This window comes from Chlorocebus sabaeus, chromosome 7, assembly GCF_047675955.1.
Source record: "Chlorocebus sabaeus isolate Y175 chromosome 7, mChlSab1.0.hap1, whole genome shotgun sequence".
Classification (NCBI taxonomy): Eukaryota; Metazoa; Chordata; class Mammalia; order Primates; family Cercopithecidae; genus Chlorocebus; species Chlorocebus sabaeus.
Window position 1 is genome coordinate 76,385,670 of NC_132910.1, and position 25,210 is coordinate 76,410,879.

General features: G+C 33.5%; 1 protein-coding gene across 2 annotated transcripts in view; it reads left to right on the top strand.

The window, feature by feature from the left end:
* The window catches only part of FAT4 (FAT atypical cadherin 4), a 192,696-nt gene that overhangs the window by 92,973 nt on the left and 74,513 nt on the right, over positions 1 to 25,210 (top strand). For both annotated transcript variants that reach the window (XM_037991681.2, XM_037991684.2), the window contains exons 2-6: positions 1,910 to 2,041; positions 9,882 to 10,143; positions 11,440 to 11,790; positions 17,873 to 18,795; positions 19,437 to 19,611. In XM_037991681.2, coding sequence (XP_037847609.2) covers positions 1,910 to 2,041; positions 9,882 to 10,143; positions 11,440 to 11,790; positions 17,873 to 18,795; positions 19,437 to 19,611 — 1,843 coding nt within the window. The remainder of the gene's footprint in view (positions 1 to 1,909; positions 2,042 to 9,881; positions 10,144 to 11,439; positions 11,791 to 17,872; positions 18,796 to 19,436; positions 19,612 to 25,210) is intronic.

Consider the following 25,210-nt stretch of genomic DNA (forward strand, 5'->3'; position numbering starts at 1 on the left):
ATATACAAAAATGTACATGTATAAAATGAAGATATTTAGTAATTCCTGAAGAACATTAATTATATATATGTATATACATGTGTGTGTGTATATATATGTGTATGTATATGTGTGTATTTCAAAGCTCTTCCCACATGAAAACCCAATGTACATTCAGTGTGTACCAGTTGAAACTGTATGTGAGACTAGAATTCTGATTTCTAAAATACCTTTTCTCAAAGCCTTTTTCTGGTTCTAAGAAGCTTCCAGATCTGTCCTAATAGCTTGAAAACTAAGATCTTGATATTTTATAGAATACTTCACTCTGTTCCAGAAACTGTGTTAAGCATTTTCTTTACCTATATCATCAAGGTTTAGTCTTCATAAAATACTCTAGGACACTTATTATTATACTAATTTTAAAAGGATGTACTGAGGCTAAGAGAAATTAAGTACCCGAGTTCATCCAGCTAATAAGTGTCAGACAGGAATTTGAAGTCTGGTCTCTCTGATTCTAAAACCCATGATATTTACATCCCTGCAAGGAAGTTGGAAATGCATCTTATAGGCTGCAGTTGTAGTCACTGTGGGTATTTCCTTAAAGGAAATGGTGTCCACAATTGTTGCTAGCCAAAATCACAAGTGTCAGATTTCTAACTGCTGAGACTTGCCTGTCTTCACCATTCTCTGGACTCATTTGAGCCATTTGTTTTATGATCCACTCTTCTACTAAAAGGTGGAACTAGAGGTATAACAATTATTTAGTACTTAATTTTATATATTGTTTTCTGGGGTTTTCTATTTTTATCAATTGCTTATTTATTTATTTGTCTAGCTCTCGTATATTTCCCATTCATTCCTTTTCAGAGAATGATGACAGTCCTACTTACTGCCTCTCCCTTTCCCATAGCTTCCATTCTTCCTGGGAAAGGAGAAATCAGAATTATTTTGCTCTCCCCACTTCCTTCAGATTCATCCTCATCACTCATCACTGATGGAGTTTTTATAGCATAACTATAAAAGATGACACTTTATCCTATGAAAAACATGCCCTGGTTATATCCTAGCTAAATGGATGGGTGAGTTTTTCTCCATGACTTAATTTTGTTATCCAACTGGGAAGACTTCAGTTTTATTAGCAGCTGTCTTTCCCCTTTTCTTACCAGAACTTGAGCTATTAGCACCTAACTCAAAAGAGAAAATATAGAGTTTGAAGTTATTATTTTAGACTTCACAGATCCTTTCTTCTAAACATTTTTTCTTAGGTGAGGAAACAAATAACTCTGGCTAGAGTCTTTTAAACAAAGCTGTTAATATTTGCAACCTATATCGACACGACACCTGAAAGAAATGATGGCTTAGCTTTAGTTGCAAATAGAAAGTGCTGATATGAGTGGAAATACAAAGAAAAGATGTATTTTTCTTCCCCTAAAGGATGAGGATAGACTTTAAAGGGGGAAATTCTGAGTGATTCTTAAACAACATGTGAACTTCTTTATTTCCCCCAGACATTAGTTGCCAATATGTAAACATTTCGGCAAGAAATTTTACACCACCTCCTCTGTGTGTGAGACAGTATTTAATCGTTGAATGACAGACAGTGCTGAGCCTTGGCAGTTCCATAGTGATGTGCAAATCCTGGAATTAAAATGGCAGTTAACCAGTGGACCTTTTGTAGTATAAACTCCATGGCCACTATTTAAAATCAGTTACTTATCAACAAGACAGATGATTTTTATTTCGACTTTATGTTTTCCTGTAAAGATTTCACAGTTTTTTCCTAGGAGTAGTTTCTGTTGTTTGGATGTTTGATGCAAAGGTTCTGATTCATTTCGGCAGTCTTAATTGCATGGATTCCTGGCAGTCACTTTAATTGGTATTTTGCGGACACGTGGGAGTCATTCACACATTGTTTCCTTTTTCTTTGTAGGTAGAAATAACACTTCAGGATATCAATGACAATCCACCAGTATTTCCAACCGACATGCTGGATCTCACTGTAGAGGAGAACATTGGCGATGGCTCTAAGATTATGCAGCTGACAGCCATGGATGCTGATGAGGTAGCTCGAGCGTGTCTCTGAATTTGGGAAACTTAGTAGTGCAGTGATTTATCAAATTTCTAGGATATGTTGACTACTTTTATTGCCCAATAATTAAGGTTAAGCATGTGTGCTCCTTTCCAAAGAACATTACTTCTTGAAATGTAACATAAAAATGTTAAAAAAGAGATTACTATCAAGAGGTAATTTTCCTCTGATCAGCAATCCACAACTCACTTACTTGCTGCTTGTACTTTAGGTTTCCTAGCCAAATTATTTTTTTCTTTAATAATAAAAATATCTAAAGATGTATCTCTATTTTATGCCTTTATTATTCCCCTTTGCTATCTTATAGCAGCTAAGGTTTGATTTTTATTTTATTTGTAATTGTTAAAAGCAAATGACGTAAAATTACAGAATTTTAAAGTTTAGATTACTATTTTCTATATTTATATATTAAGTTCAGCTATGTAATTATGTTTCAAATGGCATGGAAACATATAATGTGTGATTTACATTTTTTCTCACGAAAAAACTCCATAGCTTGTTGTCTTCTTACTGGGTAAGGAGTTTAATTAATGTTCTGGAGTTTAGGAAAGAGGAATAACTTTCCAGACACCAGTATCTCCTTACCTCTTTCCCCTTAAGCCAAGCCCAACACAGAACAGAGAATTTAATTTTCTTCTTCTCATCTAAACTCAGAAATATCAGAAACTTGATTCTTGGCATACAAATAAGCACTTTATAAATGTATTTCTGTGACCTTAAAAATGTAAATAAATAAATAATAGAATAATTTTAACTGCCAATACAGAAATGTAATGACTTAGTCATTTATAAAATTTGCCAAAATCCAACTATTACAGATGAACAAAATAAAGCATAGACATTTAGGTAATTGCAATTTGCTATTAGAAAAGGTATGATGTTTTATATTTAGTACATTCTACTCAATTTTACAATGTGAAGTTCACACTTATTTCAGATTTAGCTAGCTTTGAAAGAGTTGTCTGACTTAATATTTCTATTATTCATAGATATGTGATGTCATTAGCCATAATTCAGTAACTATTTCATTCTCTTAAAGTTTATCATTGATAATATACATTTTGATTTTTCAATTCATAAAATTTCATTAACTCTCATTTGAAAATAGCAGCAATAACAAAAAAACTCGTGCAATTGGCAGAAGACAATTGACATCAAATAATTGAAATTGTAATGGCTGTTTTGTTGGTTATACTCTCTCCAGGAACAGAGCAAATAAAACTCATTTATTTGAAGTGATTTATTCTAATAACTTTAAAATAATAAAGTAATAATCATGTTAATTATAATAGATATTCAAATGGGATGGCTATTTACTCCATGGAATATTTTAATTAGAGTGGGATTATTCAATAGGAGTTACAGGAATAACAGGTAAAATTGTATTTGGAAATTTAGTTGTTTTAATCATCATACTGCTCTCTTAAGAAATTGTTATTTCAGAGATTCCAACATTCAACCCTTTTAATACTATTCTCTTGATACTGTTATAATTTTATTTCCCTACCAATATTTTCTCTTTAAGAACATTTCAAATAAGTTATTAGTATAAATGCAATACTGCCAGCATTCTTATTTTTCTCCATCTGACTTCCGTGTGTGTGTTTGTTTATGTGTGCACACACTTGCATTGCCTTCAAGTTCATCTTTTAAGCTATGTTTACATTTATGATGAGACTAGAGGAAGCCTAGGAAGGTCCTTATATCTCTAGGTATTTAGACCAACACTTGCTTTTGTGAATTTTTATTTTATTTCTACTTAGCTTTGCTTTTTAAGTTTAAAAAAAAAAATGTAAGTAATCATGCAGGTGTTATCACTTAGACATAGTTAAGAAAAATACAGAATGTAAAGTGATGATAGCTAGGATATATAAGAAGTACTTTTGAGATGAGACAGAGTGGGAAATTCGGGCCAGAAAAGTGTGAGGCTATACCGTTGGAATAAACAAGAGAAATGGAGGAAAGGCTGTTAGCAATTCAGGGGTAGAGAGGGATGCTGACAATATGTATGAGGTGTGACTGTGCCTGAAGGCATAAACATCACCACATTCTTGTAACTAGATTTGTTTGTGTGTGAGTGTAGAAAGGCAGAAAGTATGGAAGGGAGTAACTAGGTGCACCTACAACATGAAAGGAAAGGGGGGCATTTTAGTAAAACTACAACTGTTGTTTTTTAAAGAAAAAGCTCACAAAGCTGTGTTCCTTCTTAAATGCATTTTCCTTTAAACAATTTAATAATGTTTTAATAACTACTGACTGACTATAACTCTTGACATGAGGAGCTCACATGTCTTTGGTTCCATGTTAAGTAGAATGGCTGCATGTGTCATTTAGAATTTTGGGCCGTTTTCTTTTTGTTGTTGCTTTTAGTTGCTTATAATAAATATTAATGCTTTTAGACAAACTTTTTGTTCTATTTTCTACTTTGTTCTCAGCCCCTTACCTCTTAGCGGAATTTGGAGAAAATATTTAAAATATTTTCTCTCTTTTCAAATCCTGGCTCTGTTTTCTCTCTTCATCTAGTTTGAGTAAGACTCAAGATTATGTAGGTTGTCAGCCAATTGTGTAGACTTTTAAAAATTATTTACATACTTTTCATTAATTACTTTACCTAACATATAAGTGTTAGTATGCTATAGGAATTCTTGTAGGGCACTGTAGAATAAAGCCTGGGTAAAGGAATTACAATTTTATAAAACAACATTTACATGTTGAACTTAATTTAGATACCATTTGAAACGTGTTGGATCAAGATTTACATGTTTCAGAAGCACACGACTCTGTTTGTCTCTTGTTCTCTTTTACGAACAGAATTATGCTAGTAATGGGCCAGGAAAATCAAACTTTGCTCCGTAGTACCATATATGTTTTTGAAAATACTATTTAAGATTCTAATATGTATTTGAAATTTATGGCTGTTTACTTTTAGAATTCCTTCCATGTGCTTTTGTGTCTGTGGTTCGTCAGGAGAGCAGAATATTTTTAACCAGCATTATTTCCACTGTACTGCAGCTGGAACATGATAATTTGTTTCTTGTTTTGTTGCTGATATGGCATATTTTGAATATTAAGTAAATAGACTTTTCAAAAGACCTAATTAAATCATTACTCTTGGCCAGACATTTTCAGACATTCACTAGTATTATGAATTCACCACATCAGCTGATTTTGAATATGAAAAAGATTGTTTTTTTATCAACACAGTCCGGTGTGTTTACTTCTTTTCAGAAAAATTATTACAATTTTAAGAATATTATTATTTATTACAGCCATTTTGTAGACAGGGAATTTCTAAATATCAAACCATTTTTGTAATAGCATTAAATAGGTTTTTGTTTCTTTGCTTTACCTTCATTTCCAAGTACTTACTATTTTCATGGGTCAGAATTGAATGTAGCTACTTCCATACCTCACCCACTTTACTAAAATAATGGAATTCCTCGTGAAACAGAATAAATAGTACAGATTGTGGTCAGATTAGAAGTCTCGCATTCTTATGGAATGTTTTTGTTAAACCAGAAAATTACAATAAATATGTTAGGTAGTCAACATACACCTGAATATACAAGGTAAATGTGGGTAATGTCTTAGACTCAGCTGTCCATTATTAAATTTAAATATGCTTTGAGGCATTCATTTTACTAAATGTTAAGACTGGCCTGAAGAATGCAGTACAAACTAACACTAAGTATAGAGGGAATATTTTTGCTTTAGACTGTTAGATATCATCTCCTTGAATGGCGTGAACCAAGGAGGCGGCGCTTGCAGTGAGCCAAGATCGTGCCACTGCCCTCCAGTCTGGGCGATAGAGTGAGATCAAAAAAAAAAAAGGAAAAAAGAAATCATCTCCTTATATGTTTGATCATGAAGGAAAAAATGTATGTAAGCTATGATGGAAAAAAGATGTGTGGAAACTGTGGATGCCATAATCCCCCAGTGTGTCAGCTTTACATGCCTATACGCTCCAAACTTACCTTCTTCCTAATATTCTCCCTGAGAGCTCTGAGTCTTAATATTTTAATAAATACATTCTTAGAGGTTAATTATAATAAATGGTATATTTGTTTTAGGTAAGTATATCAAATTAAAGAGTCATTTTTGAAGTCAACAATTCCAGCACTACTTACACCTCAGTGTCAAGGTCAATAATAACATATAATAGGAAATCCAATACCATAGTTTCCCATGGATATATAGCAACTCTAGTTATATTTTGATTCCAATTATTTGTTTGCAGAAGTCTAAGTCATCAAATACATTTAAGCCATCATGTTTCTCTTATAAGAAAATAGTAAGAATAAGAATAAAATGACTATCCTTATCCTGTGCTTACTATTTGTCAAGGTTGGTTCTAGGTTTTTAGGTTTTTAAAATATATATTAACTAAATTAACCTCTAAAACAATCCTTTTTGGCAGGTAATATTATCATCCCAGTGTACAGATGAGGAAACATGGGCTTGGAGAGGTTAAGTATGTGGTCCAATGCCACATGACTAATAAATGGAGCACAGTTTCAACCCCAAAAAGTATGGCCCCAGGGCATCCTATCTCAATCAGCACGGGGTATAATTTAACTTAGTATTTTGATTGTAATATACAGAATTAAGAAATATCTCTCTTCCTTCTTCCTCTGCTGATCCTTGCTTCTCTTATTTCTTCCCATTCCTTCACCATCCTTATTCAGTCCTAATAAGGGTGTTCCTATCTCTATCTCTTCTAATTTAATTTCTGAACTACTCTTGTGGGTTCAACTGACACCCACATAAAATGACCTTCAGATATTTTTCTTAAACCTCATTCTAAAATCTCTAATTGCCAGCTCACCATTTCTATGAAGCTATCCTTTAATCCCTAAATACACTGCAAATAAAATTTAACTTCATATTTATCCTGCATCAAAGCAGGTCCTATTCTTGAAATGTCCTCAGTAAGAGTACTCTCTTAATTCCCAAAGTAACTTGAAATTTAAAAAGACTTTTTTTTTTCTTTTTTGCTTTTACTTTGCATATGGTGTTGTTAAAAAAGTGAGAATATATATGGAAATGTTGAGCAAATGAGAGAGCTATTAGCATTATTTCTATTTTCAATAATCTGTCAAATTTTACTAATTTGTCCCATGTATTATGCTGAGTTAATCGTGATTCAGAGTAAGTTCTGGAGCAAGATGGCCAGGATTCCAATCCCTTAATTTCTTTTAAAATGGGCATTCTAATAGTGCTTACCTTGTTAGTTTGCCTTTAACAATTAAATTGATTAGTGCCCTGGAATTGATGTGCTCAAAGTGGCATTTAGCATCTAGCAAACACCATGAATATTCTATTTTTCTCTCTGCCATCTCTAGTTCAGAATTTTGAGGGTCACAGCTCAAAGACCTGAGAGTACATAGGAAGTCACCCCTGTTTTCATTTTACAGAACAGGGATTTTCATTTTACAGAACAGTTTCACCAACTTGGGGGAAGTGAAGCCTCAATCTCTTGGGCCCAAACTGTATTCACACACTGCCTTCTCTGGCCTCTCCCTACACTAGTCCATACTGCAGTATCAATATCCTTAAAAGACTGCTTCCAATTAAAACAATATCGGGGTTCCTTGGCTGTAGAATTGAGGCAAAGTTGTGTTACATTTGGGGTTCTCAAAAATATACTGATACTCTAACATTTTAACTTGACTTTCTTTTTTCGTTCTACATTAAAATTGTCCACTCTAACACACTGTTCAGCAGTGAGTAAGCCAGGCACATGAATAGTGAAAGACTGCAAAATATTATATTCATTTGATATGCTTTTATTTTTATTTTATTGTGATAAGAACATTAATGTGAGATCTGCCCTTTTAAAAGATTTCTAAATGTACAATACAGTATTGTTAACTATAGGCACAATGTTGTACAGTAGATCTAGACATTATTCCTCTTGCATAAGTTAAGATGTATATCCATGGCTTATAAACTAGTGATTTCTCCCTACTGTCTGCCCTGGGAAACCACCATTCTACTCCTTGCTTCTATGTGTTTGACTATTTTAGATACATCATATCTATAAATATATATCATGCAGTATTTGTCTTTCTGTGACTATCTAGTGTAATATCCTTAAGGCTCATCCATGTAGTCACATGTGGCAGGATTTCCTTCTTTTTTGAGCCGAATAATATTCCCTTTTATGTATATACAGGTTGAGTGTTTCTTATCTGAAATACTTGGGACCAGAAGTGTCTCAAATTCCTTTTTTTTTTTTTTTTTTTTATTTTGGAAGTTGCATTATACATGCTGATTTAGAATCCGTAATCTGAAATGTCAAAATCTGAAATGTTCCAACAAGCATTTCTTTTGAACATCATATTGGCACTTGGAAATGTTTGGATTCTGGGCTTTTGGATTTTGGATTTTTTTTTATTAGGGATGCTAAACTTATATCACTTTTTTAAATCCATTCATTTGTTAATGGCTATTTAGTTTGTTTCCGAATCATGACCATTGTGAAAAAAGGATTGCTGGATCATACAGTGATTCTATTTGTTATTTTTTTTTGAGGACTTCCATACTGTTTTCCACAACAGCTGCAACATTTTGCATTCCCACCAATAGTGTACAAGGGTTCCAATTTCTCCACATCTTCACCAACACTTGTTTTGGTTTATTTGTTATGATAGCAGTTCCAACAGGTGTGAGGTGATTTCTCTTTGTGGTTTTGATTTGCATTTCCCTGATGATTAGTGACATTGAGTATTTTTTTATGTACTCATTGGCAATTTTTATGTATTCTTTATAAAGAAACACCTATATAAGACCTTAGCCATTTTTTGATTGGATTACCAAACTTATAGCTATTGTGTTGTAGGACTTACTTATATATTTTGAAAATTAATCATTTATCAGATATACAGTTTGCAAATATTTTCTCACATCCCATAGATTACCTTTTCATTTTCTTGACTGTTTACTGTAGAGAAACTTCAGTTTGATACACTTTCACTTGTCTGCTTTTGCTTATGTTGCTTGTTTTGGGGATCACATACATGATATAATTGCCCAGGCTTCTTCTAGGAGTTCTATAGTTTCAGGCCTTAATTTTAACTCTTTAATCCATTTTGAATTGATATTTGTGTATAATGTATATTTTCATTCTTTTGCATATAGATGTCCAGTTTTCCCAACAATACTTATTGAAGTGACTATCCTTTCCCCATTATACATCCTTGGCACCCTTATGGAATATCAATTGACTATCATGCATGGATATATTTGTAGGCTTTCTATTCTGTTCCATTTGTCTATATGTGTGTCTTTATGCCAGCGCCATACTTTATTCATTACTGTAACTTTGTAGTGTATTTTAAAATCAGGAAGCACGATACCTCTAACTTTGTTTATCTTTCTCAAGATTGTTTTCGCTATTTAGGTTCTTTTGTGGTTTCATATGAATTTTCAATGTGCTTTTACCTATTTCTATTAAAAATGCCATTAGCATTTTGATATAATTTGCATTGAATTTGTAAATTACATAGATAACATGGACATTTTAACAATATTAAGTCTTCCAATGCATGAACTTGGGATGTCTTTCCATTTGTTTATATTTCTTTGTATTCCATTCTGTGTTGATTTCTTTCAGCAATGGTTTGTAATCTGGGGCATACAAAGCTTTTACCGCCTTAGTTGAGTTTATCTCTCATTACCTGTTTAAGTCTTATAATATCATATCAACTTAAAGACAAAAAGCCTTACTTTGTCAAATATGTGTTCAAAAGAAAATATAAGGAGCAATGCTTTTCTACTTCCAATAGTTCAGATGCTTGGTTTCTTTTTTTAGGGTGCAAATGCTCTCGTCACATACACTATCATTAGTGGAGCTGATGATAGTTTTCGCATTGACCCAGAATCCGGAGATCTGATAGCAACCAGGAGGTTGGACAGGGAACGCCGTTCCAAATATTCATTGCTAGTTCGTGCTGATGATGGTCTTCAGTCCTCGGACATGAGAATTAATATCACTGTCAGTGATGTGAATGACCATACACCCAAGTTTTCCAGACCTGTGTACTCTTTTGACATTCCAGAGGACACAATCCCTGGTAGGTGATGGGTCTCTTAAGTGTATTTTGCAAGGATTGCCTTTGACTAAAATTGCATACTATGTTTTGGCTGATCTTAGTCAGTGATTAGTTTTTACTGTATACTACTAGTTACAAAAATATATGTGCTGGATTTTTGGATCTTTTCATTAATGATCTTTGGTAAAATTTCCAAGCAAATGGCTAAATTTTTTTAGAATGGATGAGGTTAGCCAAATATGTCTGAAAGTATCTGTGACATGGATTATTAATTTTTTGTCAACCACTGTTTTGGTGCTCTTTCTGCTTTAAAAATGTCTAATGTGATTTTGCTGCTATGTATAAAAAGAACAGCAACAAAGAGACATGAAAAACAGTGAATATTGATTCTAACACTCACTAGCTGTGTGATCAAAGGCAAGTTAATTCATTTCTCTTAGTTTCAATTATTTATCCTGTAAATGGAAACAGTAATTCCTGTTAGAGTTAAGGTAAAGGATAATTTAGAAAGTACATTGAGTTTGCTAACACAGGACTTGGGTATTAGCAAATGCCCATTAAGTGTTATGAGAAACTGAATCTTTAATTATAATCTTGCTTCTTTGAACACATTATATTGTGATTTTTTTAGTCTGAGTACTCAATATCCATGTTTCTGGTGTGTGTGTGTGTATGCTTCATTCCCATTGTTGGAAATTTTTATGTAAAATTAAAATTTTATTCTGAATTACATTTGGAATGATTATTCATGATAAGCCATACATTTTTGAAACTCCATTTGGCAAAGGAATTAAACATCTATAGGGGATTCCTTCTACCTGCGGTTTTTTTCTTCACTCCCCGAGATACCTTTGTGCATGTCCTTTATGGAAATCCCATCACACTTATTTCTTGCCTTAGTTATTGCAATGACCACATGAGTTCTAGAGTGGTAGCATCAGGGCATAAGTCTATATATTTTTTGGAATCCTCAGTTCCTGGCACTAGCAATATGCTACCTTAAATATTTATTGAATTCATCAGTATATTTATGGATAGGTACTGCTAGATGGAAACGTAATGTCAGATGTATTAATAATTCCTCAGGAAATTTATGCTGAAACCTGAGGTCCACGGGATATCTGATATATCACATACTTTATTCAAATAGGGAAATGGTAAAATATAAATCTGCAGAATGTAATGTTCACCGTATTTTCATAGCAGTTCTCTAGTTAAGATATTTTACCGTACAAATACATTTTTTGGTCTCTTTCTGTATGTTCTCTTAGTAATACTTCTTGCTTCCTTGATTTTATGCTATTATTCTTTTGATAGGTTCTTTGGTAGCAGCCATTTTAGCCACGGATGATGACTCTGGTGTGAATGGAGAAATTACATATATTGTGAATGAAGATGATGAAGATGGCATCTTTTTCCTGAATCCCATTACTGGGGTCTTTAATTTGACTCGAGTATTAGATTATGAAGTACAGCAATATTATATCCTCACTGTTCGAGCAGAAGATGGTGGGGGACAATTTACTGCCATCAGAGTTTATTTCAATATTCTAGATGTAAATGATAATCCACCTATTTTCAGCTTGAATTCATACAGCACATCTTTAATGGAGAATCTACCTGTAGGATCTACTGTTCTTGTGTTTAATGTTACTGATGCAGATGATGGTATGTATTTTATTTAATATAATTTTAAAAATATCTATAAACTGTCATCAGATTTATATTACATTTATTTATTGTGTTGAGCCATCACAAAAATGCATTTTGTGAATATAGTTCCAAAGTTGAGGAATAGAATTATAACTGAACTATAGAGGATTTTAAAAATTAAGTACTTTATCAGTTAAATTATTATTTGTAACAGAAAACATACCTTTTATTGTTTTATAAACTTTATCTTATTTTTCCCCCCAAATGTAGGGTAGTGTTTCAATTTAGTAATATAGAAGTCATAAGGCCACTTTTTTTGAAGATTTTTGTTAGATAAATAAAAATATTTAAGTTTACATATATTATTTTAACTTGAAAAATGAAACCAAAGACTTAAATAAAAATGCTTACGAATGCAAAATTTAAGTTTCATATTTTTGACTGACAAATAGCTAACAATTTTTTTTTTTTTTTTGAGATGGAATTTCGCTCTTGTTGCCCAGGCTGGAGTGCAATGATGCAATCTCAGCTCACTGCAACCTCCAACTTCCAGGTTCAAGCGATTTTCCTGCCTCAGCCTCCTGAGTAGCTAGGATTACAGGCATGCACCACCACGCCTGGCTAAGTTTGTATTTTTAGTAGAGACGGGGCTTCTCCAGTTTGATCAGGCTGATCTCGAACTCCTGACCTCAGGTGACCCACCTCCCTCAGCCTCGCAAAGCACTGGAATTACAGGCGTAAGCCACTGCACCCAGCCCAGCTAATAATATTTTAACCAGGTTTCATTTTAACACAGAAAGTCTCAGATCTGTTTAATTTATGCTAAATGATCAAGTTAAAATTTTGCATTAAATTTATACTTCACATATGTTTGATTTGTGTTTATTGCAAAAGCAATTGGCAAACTTTATTTTAATAGCTGACTCCTTTGGCCTTTTTTCTATTTTATAATTCCTGTTTTATAAGTACACACATTATATAATACAGCATTAGAGAAAACATTGTATGGATTAGCAATCTTTAACTGAATTGTCTGGGAAATTAGTACTGTGTTTTCCCTTACATTGGATGCAACTAAATTGTCTTGTCAATATGTAAAACAAAGGACAGTACTTTGAAGAGGAAATAGTTCTCTAGTGACAGGCATTTCTATCTCAATTCAGAATTTCCTTATTCTTTTAACTTGGATGATTTGTGAAATCTCAAAATACTATTCTATTTTAACATTCTATTCTATACTTAATTTCCTTTTCATAGTGTCTATAAATGGCACTTGGAACGATATGAGAAGCAAAAGCACAGTATTTTATATATGTTTCAATAAGTAAAATGAGAAACACTTTATTTAGAATTCATTGAGTAAGACCATTTTGAAGTTTCTTCTTCTAGTTCAAGTGCAGTTAAAATTGGACACAAAGATATATCTAAAATAGATGCAGCTGTAATGCTAGTACTAATACTACTACTACTACTATTGCTAGTAACAGTACTTTAATGTTAACGATGTTGATAATAATCTCAAGAACCGACATCTGTGAAGTGTTTTGCATGTACCCAGTCCTGGCCTAAGAACACTGCACACACTGTTTCATGTACCTCATGCCAGGTCTGTGAATTGGCTCCAATTAGACATCTATATATAATTGAGGTTAATCTCTATTTTGGAGATTGACTTCTCCAAAACTAACTTCTTAGTAGTTAGTTTACCTATTCCATAGATAAGAATATTTTCAAAGCTTATTATATATTCTTAAGTTGTTTGTCCTGTGACTGTGCTCAACTTTTCTATAGTGAAAAATTTTCCACTATGTTTCTTTGTGATTTATTAGTTATGTATTAGAGACAACCCATTGTTTCATAGAATTGTATGGTTTCCTGGAATAAGTTTTATTTACCATCATAACTTAAAATATAGGGAAACTGGGAAGATACCAAAAATTTAAAAATAAAAAGAAAAGAACTTTGCTTGTCAAAAACCTACTGGAATATTCCATGCACGTGTAAGCATAGAAATCCATTGACCATTGACTCTAAGTCAGTTTTTGTGATATTTTTCCTTTAATTGCATTGAGTAAAAGTTTCAAGCAATATTTATTCATTGTTTTAGTTTGAATAATTTTATCAGTGTAATTTCCTGCACCTTGACCTAAAATATACGACACAATTCCTATTCTTTCTGAATTTCAAGGACAGTGATAAGGCTGTACAAGGGTAAGCTTGTTTGTAAAATTTTCCAGCTCAGTTACACAAAAGAGTGTCAAGTATTTCACAGACAATATTAGTCAGACATTTTTTTAAATAACAAATTAACAAATAAATCTCAATCTCTGATCAGAAGGTTCCAATGAGGCAATACTGTCATCTTTTTAGATGAAGACATTTTATATGAAAATAAATTTCACAAACTGTTATCTTTCTATGGATTCTCTCAGAGTTTAAAATTTAGCTTACATGATGATTTCATAAAAATAAATCAGATCTTTTACTGTTTTCACAGAAAGATAATACCTCTGTTAGCCTCAAGACTACCATGCATATGGTATTACATTGAGGAAAACTATTTAAATTGAAGCATCACGGAAATATTCTGGCTTTGATGGTTATTTTATTATCCTATAAATTCTTTATACTTTAAATATTGGAAAGTCATATAAAAATGTTTTGCTAATAATACAATCGGAATTTTTGCTGAATAAATGTAGCTATATAATATTGGTGTACAATACACACCACTGAGATTCATATATTCCAGTGATCCAATGACCTTGTTGAAACTGCTTTATAAAGATGGATGTTATTCAAAATACTTCTTTGTGTTGCAGCTGTGTGAAAAGTTGACAAATATTAGTTCTTTATAGAAATTAGAAGATGGCATTTATAGATTGTGAGTAAATGTACACATTTTATAGCATGAAACTATACACCTATACTTTTAAAATATATTTTAGCATTTATATATTTTTTATATATTTATAATATATATTTTATGTACTGTGCTTCTTAGAACTAAATTATTCATGAGACTGAAATACTGTATATAGATATGTACATATCTATATATAGTGTGTGTGTGTATGTATATATGACAAAACCATAAAACCATACATATGCAATAAAACTGCCAGGAAGAATCATGTAACTAAATGACTTGGAGAACATTGAACACAAATGGTTCACAATGGACTGTTTGAAGTTTAAAGATCTGTTGGGCCATTAAAGCCCACTAAATTTAAATTGAAACACTTATGGATAAAGTTTAGAATTCAAAACAATGTAAAAATAATAACGTTAAAATAATGTGTTTACTGTCTCATCATTCAGATATTTGTCACAAAAATAGATTAAAATGGTTTAAGCTTAGTATTTTTCAGTATATTTCAAATATTCAGGGAGAAGTTTGAGTTTTGCTATGTCTGCATGTATTTTCTAGATGTGGTGTGTATGGCCAAATTCACTTTTTAGACATCTCAGAAATGAAAAGTTATTTTCTTTACAGTAAAGTAAATGTAGACAGATTCCATGACCTGTAATTGCAGCAATTAATTTTCAGTTCCTGAGATGAGAACTACTTCTTCTATAATATGGCAATATTTTATGTAAAAATTGTTATATTTTTTAGTTTCATCAACAATAATTATCTTCAGTTTATTTTTGATGTTGTTACTTAATATATTTGTCATTATGTATTTGAACATAAAAGCAAATTTTTCTTTTGTTATACTTTTAATTAGTTTAAAATTTATTACTTCCCTTACCCATTCATCTACCAAACTTTTTGCATTTATAAAAGAGGCTGTTCTACTGTTTACAGCAAGGCTATAAAATTTTGGGATCATGTTCTCTTTTTACCTCTGCAATTTAGCTGTTTACTCAAGGAAGAAGCATACATGATGGACTAAGGTTGTTCAGATACTTGATTTAATTGCTCCCATTCCTGTTGATTTGTGTAGAAATGTTAGGCCATGTAAAATGTCAGTATTTTTAATGTATTTTGATCTTAGATATGAAAGATTTTATATGCTTCTCTAGAATTAACTTCTATATCTCTGCTTGTTGGTATTTATTTTCATTCAGGTGTTTTCATAACTGCATTTCTCAATAATAATCATGTCCCCAAAAGAATAGGGATTCAGTATTTACTGATGAACTTTTTCACAGGAAATGCAGAAAATTTTCTTAAAAAGTAATTGAAAGTAATTATGTATGTAGACATTAATAGAAACACACATATATGCAAAATTAAAAATAAATTGTGTGTGTGTGTATATAGATACTTGAATATATGTATGTTATAATGTTTGAGTAAATATATACACACACAATATAATGTATATATGTATATTTATGTTGTAATGAAAGTCCTAAAAGCGCTCTCTCTCTATATATATATATATATGAAGATAATGGAAATTTTTATCCTGTGAAGCCTGTGGAAGTTTAAGACAAGGGTTGAAATAGGCTGTTAACCTTGTTCTAGTCAGATTCTACAATTCTGTTTCTTTCCTGTGGATGAATTGACCTCTGACACCTATTAGCTTTATTTATTCATATTTTTCCTGATTTTCAGACTCCTAAGTATTCTGAACTTTATAACCTCTTTGTTCACTTGTGAGTAGTCTTAAGATTAAAAGCCACAACTCATAATGAGGGGGAAAAATAAACTACCTTTTCAATGATTTACTCATTGTTTATCCTAGAAATCTTTATTAATAAGTCATTGCCTGAAAGTTATATTCATAAATATTTTTCCTATGTTTCAAATTAGGTGAAGGATATTAGAGACAGTAAAGTCACAGAATACACATAACTGTGGTGTTTTTGAAAACAATGAGTTCTACATAGTAGAAAACAATCTCATACTCAGGTTAAATTTAACTTCTTAAAGAACTTGATGAAGTTCGAAAAAAGGCAAAAGTTAACTGAAGTATTCATAGAATAATCAGAAAGAATTGTTTTTAAGAAAAGAGTAAAAGGGTGATTAAATTGTTCTAGACGACTTTTTCCAAAAATGAACATCACTTCTCATAGGCAGAATTCAGAAACCTGGATAGTTGAAATTAACATTAGAAATGTAGAAGCTAATTGTAAGTAATTCACGTTAGTCAGTAGATATTTGCTAGTCCCAGAATATACATCTTTAGTAAAGATAGATTATCTACATGTACAGTATGTTTTTATCATACTATCCTATAATTTTTCCAATGTCATTAGGATAAGATGCAAAAATGTACATGTCATTTATATGCACACATACAATTATAGGCCAGAGAAGAAAACACCACTCAGGCAGAAACTGACTTCTTTCTGTTTTCGCTGCTTATTTGTTATTTACCTTTCGTTACTAGAACAATAAGATGATGTATATGCTCCACATCATTTTTGTTATAAGAATTTCTGCATTTTCTGAAATGAAGATTTAGAAACCATTTTTAAACTAAAAAATGACACATGATCCTAAGAAAAATCAACAGTATCTAAATACAGTCCAATAATATCATGAACATTTATATTTGGAAAGCTTTATGTATAATTTTACTGCTAACAATTTCTTTAAAAATACTTTTTTGAAACATTAAATATGTTTAATAAAATTTAAAAGATAACTATTATCTTAAAGGTCATTACTTAGCTAGATGCTTAATAGAAATTAATAAGTATTTACTGATTTTGACATGAAATGTAAAAGTACACTCACAGCATTCATGACTAATGCCATACATCAGAATATTTTATTACCCTTTCTTGAAAATTGGTTCAACCTCCCTAAATTACTGAAGTTACAAATGTTTGGCTAACAGTATAATGTGTGGCACTGTTAGTGTTGGACAATCAAGAATTATGTGATAGAAATAAATAAATATACAGAAAAATATCCACTCTCTGGAATATTTTTCTCCTCTTTACTTTTGTAATTTAACATGTCAACACCCTAGTAAATAGCAAGCAGCATATAGATCATTTGCTCACAGGATTTCCTAAAGTGTGTTTGGGTGCATGGTATATCAAACATGCCAAAATACTTGCCAAAAGTTTTGCCATAGCTTGTTCTGCAATCATCATATGTTTAAGATATTTTTTTTCTTCCCTTTAATTTCAGGCATCAACTCTCAATTGGCTTATAGCATTGCTTCAGGTGATAGTCTTGGGCAGTTTACTGTTGACAAGAATGGTGTACTCAAAGTCCTAAAAGCTTTGGATCGGGAAAGTCAGTCCTTCTACAACTTGGTTGTTCAGGTGCATGACCTGCCACAGATTCCAGCCTCCAGATTCACAAGCACTGCTCAAGTCTCCATTATTTTGTTGGATGTAAATGATAACCCACCAACATTTCTTTCCCCTAAATTGACATACATTCCAGAAAATACACCTATTGATACTGTTGTTTTCAAAGCTCAAGCATCTGACCCAGATAGTGGCCCAAACAGCTATATTGAGTACACTCTGCTGAACCCTTTGGGAAACAAGTTCAGTATTGGGACTATTGATGGTGAAGTGAGGCTCACTGGAGAACTGGACAGAGAAGAGGTTTCTAATTATACTCTAACAGTGGTGGCTACAGACAAAGGTCAACCATCTCTCTCTTCATCTACAGAGGTTATAGTTATGGTACTTGACATCAATGATAACAACCCCATCTTTGCACAAACTTTGTATAAAGTGGAGATTAATGAAAACACACTTACTGGAACAGATATAATACAAGTGTTTGCAGCAGATGGAGATGAAGGCACAAATGGACAGGTTCGCTATGGCATTGTTAATGGTAATACCAATCAGGAATTTCGGATAGACTCTGTCACAGGTGCCATCACTGTTGCTAAACCTTTGGATAGAGAAAAGACCCCTACCTACCATTTAACTGTTCAGGCAACAGATCGAGGCAGCACACCGAGAACTGATACCTCCACGGTCAGCATTGTTCTACTGGATATTAATGACTTTGTTCCTGTATTTGAGCTATCTCCGTATTCTGTAAATGTCCCTGAGAATTTACGGACACTACCCAGAACAATTCTTCAGGTCAGTATATTTAAATAAAGCAAATGTTGTCTTAATTATAAGACATCTATTTGAAAACCTTCCCTCTTCTACAGTGTTTATGCTTCCTGTGTTCTCTCCTCATTCTCAACCAGAAATGCTCAATTGCAGATATAGCAAACTTTGAAAAGGAAAGGTTTATAAACATCATACCTAACAACCTCTTAATTTCCTCATCGATGAAGCTATTGTGTTTTACTAGCTTTCTTTTGTGTATACTCATGTTTCACACATTTATGTATTTGTGTTTTTGAATTTTGTTCCACAAGGATAATATCTGTACATAGTAAAAAATAAAATGATGGAAATGTTTGAAAAAACTTGTTACAAATATTACTCTACTCTTTTCCTTCATATATTTAACTACCTAGGTGAAACTGTTCTTAAAAATTTTTATAACGCCTTCCAAAAATGCTGTGCATTAGCTTTATGCATATTTTTACACAAATAGACTCGGATGATACATACTATAGTGTGCCATTTTTATTTTTTACTTGAAAATCTTAAAATATATCTTTGGAATCTCTTAACATGGTTTTACCTCGTTTTTTTAAATGCAGGCATTTTATTTCATGAGATGCATTGTTTGTTTTACTCACATCATGATATGTACTATTCTCTAGGTGGTGGCAAGAGATGATGATCAAGGATCTAACAGCAAACTCTCATATGTTCTGTTTGGTGGTAATGAAGACAACGCTTTTACTCTCTCAGCCAGTGGAGAACTTGGAGTAACACAGAGTCTGGATAGGGAAACAAAAGAGCAGTTTGTCTTAATGATTACAGCTATAGATGGAGGTAAGTCCATTACAACCTGGTTCATTTGTAAATAATTTCTAGGCCAGGCACGGTGGCACATGCCTGTAACCCCAGCACTTTGGGAGGCTGAGGTGGATGGATTACCTGAGGTCAGGAGTTTAAGACCAGCCTGACCAACATGGTGAAAACCCATCACTACTAAAAATACAAACATTAGCTGGACTTGGTGGTGTATGCCTGTAATCCCAGTTACTCAGGAGACTGAAGCAGGAGAATCACTTGAACCCAGGAGGTGGAGGTTGCAGTGAGCCGAGATCATGCCACTGTTCTCCAGCCTGGGCAACAAGAACAAAACTCGTCTCAAAATAAATAAATAAATAAAATAATAATAATTTCTTCATAATATGAGTATGAAGTATTTTCTGTTTGCCATTAAATGAAATATTTGTTCACTTTTACTAATGCTCGAAATTCTGATTGCCTCTATATTATTGATGGCACCTAATTCACTTTATGACATTTATATATAAGTGGCAAGGGCTAAAGGTCATCGCCACCTAAGCCGTATTCCCATAAAACAGAATGAATTCTTGCCCTATAAGCCAATTGAGTACCTCTGGATGTGACCTTATGTTCTACTTCCTGAGCCAGGAGTCATTTAAAGTACTTTAGCTCTGGAAACATTTAGATGGTTCCAACCACTTCTTCTCTTCTGATAGACATGGGTGAGTCAGTCTGTTAGTAGGAGCTTTCACTAGAAGGTGGCTCAGTGTTCAGTGAAGCATTGATCTAAGTGTGCAGGCTGCTTAAGAACCAAGTCCTGATTCCAGGGAGCCAAACTGTAAGTTCCTGATGCCATCAGCCTGGAAAATCGGGATCAGGGGGAAACCGGGACTTGGAATTATTAGTATAAAGATAAGTAACAGAAGTCTAACCCTAATTTCTGTTAAATAAGAAATATGCAGATCAGATGTGTGAAGATTCTGCCCAATAGAGTAATGGAGGATCCTAAGTTGTGGAGGGTGAGCAATCAGATTATCAGTAACATTAGGATATGTGGAAGCCTGTCACTCAAAGCTTTAAAAATGATGCTGAAGACCATGATGGGAGGCACAAATGAGTTTCAGTGACATTAGTATCCCAAGTCATGTTGTTTTGGCAGCTCTAAAAATGAAAGCATTAATTAAACCTTGTTTCAAAGCACAGCTCTCTATGAGCACTGTTTTTCAAGTTGCTCTGAAATAGACTGGCATTTCTGAGGCCACTGGTGGATAAATACTCAATTAGATGTCTGAAGTTCACTTGTTGTGAGTGATACAGAAAACAGAAGTTGTAAGGAAAGTTGAACTGGGTGACCTTGAAATTAATTCCCTTGGATACTCTTGATATGAATAACCACTTTTTTCAGGAGAATGTGAGTTTTAGACATCCAGTTTTAGAATCTACAGTTTAATCTTGTTTTCCAAGAATGAGATCTTTGACAGAGGACTTAAAATACATATTCACTGTTTTGATTCAAAAGTCAAACTCGTAGATGACATGAGAAATTTCAGAAAAATATGGCAACTATTAGATCCCAGATGCAGTGTTTTTCTCAAATCTGTAGTGTTCTAAGGACATGGAAAATATCAAAGTGTGGTTTTTAAAAAAAATTGAGAGTTTAATTCTTTATCTCACAAATCACCTTTCCTTTGCATTTTTTTTTGAACTATTACCTTAGCCCAGAGATAGGTCAATTTCATCAGTATGGCACGGATTGCAGTGGCAGCTTTTTAATCATGCAAACTACTAAATCTTTCAATGTGGCAGGGAGAAAACATTACCATTTAAACTATCATCATATTTTTATTTACTGACTGCATGGTTGCAAAGTAGCACATCTGGAAACTCTAACTACTCCTGTCTACTACTCCAATAAGCTACAACCACACTATCATGTGTATGGTGCTAAAAGTTACATTACTAAATTACAAAACCAGAAGAGAGTATAATAATTATATCTCATTTTTCCTGTAGATAATTAAATTGCTAAACAGACTACAATTCCATTACTGATGACGTGTTGCTTAGGTATAACTGAAAGTATGGATATTCAGCCTTCATTATGCATTACTTATTGTTATTTCTTCTAGAAAGATTTACTGTACCAAGTAGAAACTCATAGGAGGCTAACACATCCACCTGGTATAGTAATGCAGGTACTGCTACAAGGTTTAAAGGAGAATTTGCTCTAAAGCAATAATGTCATTCATATGGGTTAGGCATTCTATTCCTAAGTAGCCTTTCTTACAAGAGTTTGCCTTACTATTTTCTCATATATGCAATAAATAAAATAATGTTTTAAATGGAGTAAGTAGCAGGAAATTATCAGGGAAACTAGAAGAGTATACTTTAAAAAATGAATTCGGATAGAAATGGAAGTATATCCTAGAGTTAAATACATAGACTTTATAGTTAAACCCCAGTTCACATCCCACCTCTGACATTCCCAGCTATATGACCTCTGACAACTTTCCTATTCCTTCATGTTTGTATCTATGATTGGAAATACTAATATCTATATGAAAGTTTGTTGATCAAATAGATAAAAATAATTGCTTATTTTAACTATTAATGTCAGTCAGCATGTTTGCTAGACATTTCAAGCTTAGTAAGGCCAAAGTAACACTTTTGACTTCTATTCACCTCCCTACCTTAAACAAATTGCTCTGTAGAGCATTTCACAATTGCTGAAGGCACACCTTGTTATTATTATTCATTCCTCTTCCTCTGTACACCATATCCAACAAATTCATTAACAAGTAGACTCAGCTTCAAAAAATGTCCAAAATTGTCCCAAATGTATCCACTTTTCTTTACCTCCAATACTACCTCCTTAGTCTAAGCTAGGGGTAATATGATAGCTTGCTAACTGCCTATCTTTTCTCCTGCATGGTGCATTTTCCAACAGGTAACACATGAACATTTAAAACTATAAATTAGATCATCATACCCCATCTCTTGCATAGAGACCCTGCAATGATTTCTAAGAATAAAATTTAAATGTCTTATCATTGACTACCTGGGATTAAATAACCTGGTCTCTGTCAATTTATCTGAACCCCTCCACCACCACCAGCTGCCACCTTTATTTTGAGCCAGTGTCATGCACTGGCCCCAGCTCACCCTTTGTCTCCTCTCAGTTCTGCATTTGATATCATCACCTTGTTAGATTGCAATTGGCCAACGTGGAAGTATTTACACCATGGAAATCAGTAAATGCTTTGAATCTAGTTGGCCTGTTTCTTGAAAGCAGTTGCTAAACATTTACTGCATACTGCCAATGCCAACCAATCAATCAGGCTTCCTTAACAATGCCAACCTTTCTGCCATGTTGGCCTTTTGCACTTGTAGTTCTCTCTGCCTGGAATTTTCTACTCTACAGCCAGCTATTTGGTTTGGTTTGGTGGGGGAGAGGGGCATTTATGTCATGGTCATTTTTTCATTATTTTAGAGAAAATGTCAACTTCTCAGAGAGGACTTATCTGACCAGCAGTATTATGTTTGCCATTGCCCTCTCCCCAGTGTCACTCTATCAACTCACCTCTTTGTGATTTCTTAACACAAATTCCTATCTAAAATTGTATTCTTCTACATAAAATATATGAGTATATAGAGTTTGTTTACCTTATCCATCGCTATCAGATTTCCAGAGAAAGTGAACTTCCTAAGTCTTATTCAAAATGGGATTATCAGAAACACTTAGAAAAGGACCTGCAACATAATAGGTGCTTAATAAATATTTGTTTTTGTTTTTTTTTGTTTTTTTTTGTTTTTTTTTTTTTTGAGACGGAGTCTTGCTCTGTCGCCCGGGCTGGAGTGCAGTGGCCGGATCTCAGCTCACTGCAAGCTCCGCCTCCCGGGTTTACGCCATTCTCCTGCCTCAGCCTCCCGAGTAGCGGGGACTACAGGCGCCCGCCAACTCGCCCGGCTAGTTTTTTGTGTTTTTAGTAGAGACGGGGTTTCACTGTGTTAGCCAGGATGGTCTCGATCTCCTGACCTCGTGATCCGCCCGTCTCGGCCTCCCAAAGTGCTGGGATTACAGGCTTGAGCCACCGCGCCCGGCCTAAATATTTGTTGAATGAGTAAGTTATATTTGTTTAATAATGATAATTATCATTTGAAAGACAAACTATTATTTTAATATGTAACTGTTATTTATATTTATTTAACATACTCATATTTAGTTTGTTGTTATATATTCATTGTTTGCAGATTTTTTAAAAGAATCTTCCAAAAGAAAAAAGTGCAAATCATTTTTAACTCATGGCTGAAATTCCAGAAGTTTTTGCTACATTGGCTGTGGTCATTCAAATTGACCTCTGTTTTGAAAATCAGCACAAGTGTTTAAGGCTTTGTGGTGTTTAGTGTGATGTGACAAATTGCAGTCATATGTAAGGACCCAGTGAAGCATTTTATGGGTTTAATTCAGTTTCAAGTGCTTAAAATACTGCTTGAGCTGTGTTCTCATGACTTTCCCCTGAACCTTCTGGCTCTGATTCAATTCTGTTATCTATTAGATGTTTCTAGACAGGTCTTATTGCTACTCTCTGCTTTACTATACACTTTTTCTTAGTCTGGCTCATAAAATTTAATTCAAAACCTGCATGAGCAGAAACTACATGCTTTTGAATAGTTTTTGTTCTTTTTGTTTGTTTGTTTTGGAGATGGAATCTCGCTTTGTTGCCCAGGCTGTTGTGTAGTGGCGTGATCTTGGCTCACTGCAAACTCTACCTCCTGGATTCAAGCAATTCTCCTGCCTCAGCCTCCCAAGTAACTGGGACACACCGCCATGCCTGACTAATTTTTTGGTATTTTAGTAGAGACAGGATTTCACCATGTTGCCCAGGCTGGTCTCGAACTCCTGAGCACAGGCAATCCACCTGCCTTGTCCTCCTAAAGTGCTAGGCGTGAGCCACTGCGCCTGGCCTGAATAGTTTTATCATTCGACAACTCTTTGGTACCTGGGCTTCCCAAAGCAAACAATTGTGAATCTTTCATATCTCCCAAATATCTAAGTACCCTCTAAGCACAAGTGGCAGTTGGTTTCACATAGCTTAAATATAAGGGCCCATCATTTCACATCAACTTAATATGAAAAATGTGCTTGTTTTAAATTTTACTATGGAAATTTTGGTGTTCACATAAATTATTCCAATGGATATATATTTATTCAAGTAATTTGTCCAGACCTTTTAGAATTTTTTTAACTCAAGATGAGATTATGCCCTCAAAAATAAATTTAAATGCTGTGAGGCATTAATATCTGCCACTACTCTTTCAGGGAACTGAATTAGTGTGCAAGAGAGCAGTAAAACAAACTGGTATGACAGTTTCGGGATGCTACAGTTATATTCAGTGTATATTTTGGAGGAGTTTTTAAACAAAGCTACATATGAAAAAATTCTAAGTTAGAGAAATCTGACATTAAGTGATGATTTTTTTTGGCCAGGAGGTTTCTTGGATATGAGCCAGTCCACTTCCTTTATTTTCCAGATAAGAAAATTGAAGCCTGGGTTAGATAAGCAGTGTGCTAGAACTTGCAGACCCAGGTAGTGGCAAAGTCAAGTATAATATTTAGAATTCTGGCTTTCAACTA